General features: G+C 39.8%; 1 protein-coding gene across 1 annotated transcript in view; it reads right to left on the reverse strand.

Moving 5' to 3' along the window:
* The window catches only part of LPIN1 (lipin 1), a gene marked incomplete at both ends in the record, with an annotated part of 29826 nt that extends 22414 nt beyond the window's left edge, over positions 1–7412 (reverse strand). The window contains 4 exons of the mRNA XM_010289344.1: positions 74–203; positions 5385–5492; positions 6583–6702; positions 7078–7412. Of these exons, the coding sequence (XP_010287646.1) occupies positions 74–203; positions 5385–5492; positions 6583–6702; positions 7078–7412 (693 nt within the window). The remainder of the gene's footprint in view (positions 1–73; positions 204–5384; positions 5493–6582; positions 6703–7077) is intronic.
* Positions 7413–7623: the final 211 nt, after the last annotated feature.

The raw sequence follows: 7623 nt of genomic DNA on the forward strand, positions 1-7623 counted from the left end.
CAGAATAAGCACATTTGCTCTATTAAAGCACAGATTAGATGCTAGGAGGAATTAAACAAATGTCATTGGATACCTTTGCAGCCTGCGGTAGCTCTCCCCAGGCCCAGTGCATGTGGGGATTATTCTTCAGTCCACTTCTCTCCATAGGTTTACTGACTAATTCTGAGTCACTTTTAGGAGTAGGAGGGCGTGAACCTGATGGGCTGAAGAAAAACAAACAAACAAACAAACAAACAGAATTATTACAAAAATATTACAAAACCAAAAGTAACCACAATGCACTACACACTTTCCAAACTGATATCCACCAACCCAAAGCACTGAAAATATAAACAATTATCAGCCAATTGAAAGTATGAAAGCATGGAAAAACAGTTTAAACTGTTTGGGATCCTCTCAGACTGGCATTCTGCAGTCTCCTCCATTTATTAGTAAGTGCCATCGCAGAAGCAGTATTTGAGAAGCTCAAGAGATGGAAGAAAAGCACTGGACCTGAGCACTTCTGGGGGATTCTGGGGTTTCTGTGTGGAAGAATGAACCAGGTTATTACCAGCAGCAGCAGATGAATAGACGTTAGTATTGTTATAATGGATGTGAAGTGCAGAAATGACTCACATCAACAAGACACTTTATCCTGAGTAAGTAATAGTAAGTCTAAGGAATCCAGTTGATTACTTCCTTCTACTAACTTGTTCAGTTCTACCCTTGGATGCATGCTTATAGGAAAACCAGCAGGAGAGCGATACAAAGAATTTGAACCTTTCCAGTGCAAAAATATTTAACTGTTTGTTTTGCTGACTACTCAATGTAATATATTTAATAATTAATTAGTCAATTATCAGTTTGTGGCGCATTTTTAATGTGGTGAAGTCAATAATGTGATGTCAAGTCAGCCATTAATAAATAAGGATTCAATAATTTCAAGAACAAAAGGAAAAATTCTGATTATCTTCTCTGCCTTTCTGCATAACGCAAGTCATAGAATTTCACCTAGAACACCCTGACCAAAGCCCATTATTTTTTGTCTGAACCGCAGCATGTCTTTGGTATACTCATGTAATCCTGATTTAAAAACTACAAAGCAACAAAACAATCCACAACATTCCTAAATCAAAGGCCCAAACCGACTTACTGTCACTCTCAAAAACAAAAGGCTTCCTACATTTAGTATAAATTTTTCATGTTTGATTTATTCTTTACTTTCTTCTGGATGAACTGAATATGCAAACCAGTTTTGCTCTTTCAGTGTAAGGCAGTTTTGTAGACCTAGCTGGTAGGGAATTCAGTGGTGACAGGCAAATAACTACTTCACACTAACACAAAGCAGCTTTTAAAAATCTGTGAATTTCACAACTGAAAAAATAGCAACCTAATTATCTACGTTATCCCTTGTTTTCATCCATGTTGCAGTAAGATATAGTTTGAATATGGACAAACACTGTGACTTTTTAGCTACAGATAATTACATTATCTAACTAAACTAAAGGGGGTTGTGGTGGCATGGGTGCTGGTCTCTTCTCCCAAGTAACTAGTGACAGGACGAGAGGAAATGGCCTCAAGTTGCGCCAGGGGAGGTTTAGATTGGATATTAGGAAGAATGTCTTCTCTGAAGGAGTGGTTAAGCATTGGAACAGGCTGCCCAGGGAGGTGGTGGAGTCACCATCACTGGAAGTGTTCAAAAAATGTGTGGATGTGGCACTTCGGGACATGGTTTAGTGGGCATGGTGGTGTTGGGTTAACGGTTGGACTTTATGATCTTGAAGGTCCTTTCCAACCTTAATGATTCTGTGATTCTGCGAACTATAAGATTTATAAGCAATACTTTGGAAGATCTTTTTTGGTTCTAAGAATTTCAAATTTTTATTAGTCCTTAGGGTATAACCTACAATTTGACAGATGAAGGAATCAATACAATGTGATTTTGAAAGTATTTTCAAGCTCTAAGGATTCAAGAAATGCCTGGTGGTATTTTCAGCACCTTCTACATCTCCCACTGACAAGTTTGTAGGATTTGCAGTATTTTCCATGTACCTAGGGCCCACCCTAGGGCCTTTCACCTTGGAAATCAGGAGCCTGGGCACTTCAGGAAATCTCAGCAGGCCATAATGCTTCTATTGCTGCTTTAAACGCAAAACAACCAGATTTAAGGAAGTGTAGCCACTGCACAAGTTAATCTGTGCACTACACACATTTTAACCTTCAAAATACCTACTGTTTACTTAGAAAAATCTCCAGTCTGGGATTTGGGGTATGTTCATCCCCGGTTCACTTACCCAGCCAGGTGACCTGAGAGAACACAGGCATTGCTTCAGTTTGCACTAGAACCTCTGCATTTTGCAGTGAGAACACTGATTGGGGCAGGGCAGGGGGGAACCCTGCCTTTTCCATAATTTTCCCTGAAAATACAGTTCCCTTGTACACATAAATGAGTGGGGAAGAAGCCCAGGCTGTTACTCAGCACCAAGAATCATGACGTATATTTCCAGACACACACATGCAAATGCCAGAAATATGGCACTTGCATATATGTGTATGTTAAAACAAGCAGAGTTCTGCTCAGAGAAGGCTCTTGCTGTGAAAGGCTGCCCAACAATCTATGCACGTCTGAGTTATTGGTTCAGAGCAGATATAGCTACAAGTATAATCATGGTGAGTTAGGAACAGGGTGAGCATCTAACCCCCAAAATATTACCCACTCTCCCAAAACAAAGTACACAAAATATACACTATCTACTGAAATTTCAATACAAGCACAATGGAGACATCTTAATTCTTATTCTATAAATAATACTTTTATATAAAATAATATATAAGGATTTAGCAGTAACAAAATGTTAGATCTTCAGAATTCTTTTCGGTTGACTTCTCCTAGTAGATTAGTGTATAAATGCTAATTCAACCACAGTGTAGACGAGAATTATCGTTGCAATGTCATCTTAATTTAAAAGGCCCAAGATCAAATCATACTGTAAATACACCTCCAAAAGGTAAACAGGGGATAATTTTGTTTGCATAAAAGGACACTAAAGCATTCTCATTCCTTATATCATCTGGAACATAAACTGGAATATTCTATGCCACCTACAAACATTAATACAGGGTTGGTGGCCTCCTGATAAGAGCTGGATACTTTTACTTTTTTCTTCATATGCCGTATTGTTGACATTTCACACTCAATAGCTACTCTCTCCAACTAATATCCTTCTGGGACAGCAACAATAATCTCTGTAGTTTAGGGATGCAGATGGCAATTATGCCTACTACAGTCCTGTTTGTATAGTTCTGCTTCCATAGGTAATGCTAGATGTCATCTCCTTTGCCTGCACTGAGACTATTTTGGCTGCTACTCACTTCATACTATTGCTACCAAAGTAAAATGAGACTGAAGAATAATAAAGCTCACAATCACATTCCTTTGATTTTTTTTTAGCTGTGTTAGGTCAAGTTAAACCCTGGAGTAATGTTAAACTTGCGCTAGGGGGTCAATAAGGCCAAATACCAAGACCACATAGGATTTGCAACCCAGTGATAGTATCCTGCAAGCGCATCTGTGGATCAGACTCAAAATGGGTTGTTAATTCCTTACACCACCAAGACATCTGTCTTGGGCTGAACTATGCCTTGCAATTCCCCTGTCCTTAAGTTAGGCACTGACCCAGCCCAGCTGAAATTCGCTTGCCTTACACAGATAGCTGCAGGTACTACAGATCAAACTAGAGCCACCCATCCTGTCAACACTGTACAAGAAGGAAGGGAAACCTCAGTTCAGTCATTTAGATCAGCATATCTGTTTCACATCCCATAAATGCTGAATATTTGTGTCACAGACCTACGTATTCCCTAACAGCTATGACTGCACTTAATGTAATCCAATGTCAAACAATAAGGAACTTGGCCTGTAGTTGGCAGTTCTGCAATGGCAAACCACCCTGATCTTCACAGTGTTTCCCACTGAAAGCAAAGACAGCCCTGAGAAAGCAGCAGTGTGACCTGCAAAAAAGTCCTGTCTTGACTGAGGCCAAATAAACCGGGAAAAGATAGTCAGAAGAGGCCTACCTCATGTACATGTCACAATAGCTGAGAGCCTCTGAACCTCCTCTGAGGCAGCCATAATAGAGTTTCTTATTTCACATAGAGGAAAACACTTGCAGAGACAGTGAGAGCCTTACTCAGGTAAGTTACCACATCCCTTTAGCTGTATTCCTAGATGGCAGGATAGGTGAACTCCAGAGCAAAGTTCATGGAGCCACCCAGAACACATCACTGTTCCTTCCCAGCCACTGTGCTGCCCTTCTTTCCCATGAAAAACACTGAGGAGAACAGCCTTGAATGTCCCAGGATCTCACCTTGCCTTGGTGCTGCAACATGGTCAGGTTAAAGAGGGCAGACCTAGCAGCTGAGAAAACCTCAAGATTATCGGTTTCAGTACAGCCTTAGGCACATAGTACAGCATCTATGTTGAGATAGGCAATGAGCAATTTAGCCTGATCTATTACTCATAGCTTCCCCAGCCCTAATGGAGAGTTGGTAGAAGTCATGTTCAGACACCTACTTTAAATTTTTTAACTGAGTTGCTGTGACTTCTCTTCACTGACTTAATGGACAGAAAAGGCCTGGCTGCAGAATCTTGAGACGTCTTGAATTTAAGACATCATAAAAAGTGTCTGTATCCACTTTCAGCTCTGTGGAAAAGAGTCCACAGTCAGAGGAACCCTAGACTACAGCAAAGGCTTAACTCTGGGTCTCCTAAACCTTAGGCAAGACACCTTATCTACTGTGTCACCTTTATGCTAGAAGATGCTCCCCCACTGCAGTCCAACATACAGAAAGTCTTCCCCTCTCTCAAACCAGGGAACATGGGAAGAGAAGTCCTCTCTTGGTACTGGGCTCCTCCCATTACAAATTTTGCACTCCTTATTGCTCACTTACTCTCCAAGGCCTTTGTTTTGCTTTTACTTTTGCAACCTACACACAAGCAAACAACTCAGGAAATCATGGGATAAAAATGTCCTTAAAATATGCATTGATTATAAAAAGCCACATAGAAATGTTGATCTTCAGAGGAATGTAAGTTTTCACTAGCTAAGTTCTTCCTTTTTTTGTTACCGCCTTAATAAACTTCAGTTTTAACCCAGGTTTTCATTGGCCTGATTTTATACTAGCCACCCTCATTCAATGGATGATTCATCAAGGCAACTTAACCTCCAGTCAATGTCCACAAAGAAGTAAGCAGAGGAAGAGGTTTTTCAATATCACTTTCTTTCAAAGTGTCTGAGTTAGCAGTAAGTGCAGTCATAAATTCAACAATTAATGTGTTAAAAGCGTATTAATGTGCTAAAAGGATTAAAGAGCAGCCCAGAAAAGAAGGAGGACAACTGTTCTACCTGTCTGGAGGAGAAAAGTGAGAAGATTGTTGAGGACAAGAGTTAGATAGGCCTCCGTCTGCTGGAACAGTGAGAAGAGAGGATTGCCCTGTGCAATCTATAGGCTTACTGGATAGCACAGCATGTTGGTAGAAAGAAAAATAGGGTATCATTATTCACAAGTGCTGATTAACATAAGCTCTTTGTGCATTAGCTACATGAATGCTGAATTTACATCTAGAATTTTCAAAATCCAGAATACTGCAGTCAAGCAACAAACAACATACAGTTCAAAAAGCCACCGAACGGGCAGGGTACTGACACACGCTATCACCAGACTAGTGAAGCTAGTCACATTAAGCTCCAATCAGCGGAGAAAGTTTCTTCCAGAATGCAGTTCAAATTAAGCCCTTGCTCTGAAATCATTTCATTGTTCTCTGTCCCTCAACTCCAGAGGCAGTCTATTGAGATTACCCTTCTTAGGATAAGGTCTTGTGAATACTGCCCCACTCCTATAGTCTGCGTGGAGGATGCGGGGCACGTGTGCACAGATACACATGCAGATTTCACTGGAATTATAATGCAGTACACATCAAATAAAAAATTGTCCCATTTTTACAGTGTTCCACAGACACAAGAGATGAGGTCCAAATCAATCTGCACACAAATACACATATAGGAAGAAGTAACCGAAGTTCTGCATGTGTTCTTTTCACACAATAAATATTTCGTGTCTATCTACCTCTGCAATCCAACAGATCAGCATTGAAAGGGACACAAGAAGCTCATATTCTTATTCATTAAAAAAAAAAATCTTCTTTTTATACATCAGTTCCAATCTTGCTAGTTCTTAAAAGGATTGCACCCAAAGTACTAAAGATTTATATACCTGCATTCACTGAAGCCCTTACAAGGTGTATGTATCAGGCAAAGACTCAGATTTCACAAAACATCTACCCTCTCTTACAGTATTTATATGCAAAGTGACATGAACAGATACAAATACTCTTCAGAATTTGTGGACCTGCATTTGTATGCATGCATTTGCTGAATCAAGGAAAAAGCTAACCTGAAGTTTTTGTATACTGCCTGATTTCAAATATAGAAAGCATTCACCTAGTAGTTGGCAGTGATCATGTCTGATACCAAAATTTTTAGTAGGACTTCATGTAAGATATTAAATGAAAGTTATTCAGAACTGTACTACCAGAAAAAGTACCTTTGAAGAGGTGACCATTCTCCATCTGAACGAGGGTAAGATGCAGACTGAGAAAACGTAGAAACTGCAGGAGCCTTTATGTCAGATACTTCATCAACAAACACATCTGGAACGAGGATCCTAGGTATAGGGAACGACGTGACATCTAAAATCCATAGGTGATTAGTGAACGGTCATATACTCCAGGTAACAGAAAAATCCTACTGTAGAGAAGAATTAGTATAACCTGAACTAAAAAGAGATAGAGAAACATGGTCTGATTCACACCTTCTAGTTCACAGCATGATGGAGGATTGTTCTTATGTTTTCAATGTCATTTTCATGCGTTTTGTTAGTAACATTCTCAACAGCTTTCTAGCTTAAAAGTTTTTCTTAAAGAAACATGTTCATCAACCATACGTACTGACTTAGATAGAAATTACTGTTAGAAGGTATGGAATGGAACATTAACCCAGCATTAGGTTTCCATTCTTTCTCTCAATTCCACTGTGATACCTTGAATTGTCCAATGGTTCTTTTTCTTCCTCTGAGCTAATCTCTATAGGAAACATGTCTTCATCTTCTGATGTGTCTCCATTGTCCTCTCTTTTTAAGCTGTCTATTTTATGGGTAGACTTCCTCCTCTTTTTCCTCCTTTTTTTCACAGAGCTACAGACTGGTGATGTTTCAGCAGAAGGCTGTGATCCATGGGCTTGGGGTGGTACTTGTGAGGATGCACTGCTGTCCAGGTTTCTTATCCTGTCTATGGAGTTCCTCTTCATCTGAGCTTCCATTAAAGCAGTTCCCTCAGACAGAATGGGAGATGTGGAGAGATGATAAGGAATTACCTCCTGAGAAAAAAAAAATGCAAACCATGCAACATATTAGTTCCTCTGCCAGTCATAAATCTGGTTCTAAAATCTATGCACAATTGCCAAAATCTAAGTCATTTATTCATCAGAAAATTAACAAAGATTAGACATCTGGGTGCTCAGTATGATCCTACAGCATATGGAAATTGTTCCATAGCCACATCTCCTCAGACAAGCCAGGAACAGTGCC

Source organism: Phaethon lepturus, unplaced genomic scaffold (assembly GCF_000687285.1).
Source record: "Phaethon lepturus isolate BGI_N335 unplaced genomic scaffold, ASM68728v1 scaffold56056, whole genome shotgun sequence".
Taxonomy (NCBI): Eukaryota; Metazoa; Chordata; class Aves; order Phaethontiformes; family Phaethontidae; genus Phaethon; species Phaethon lepturus.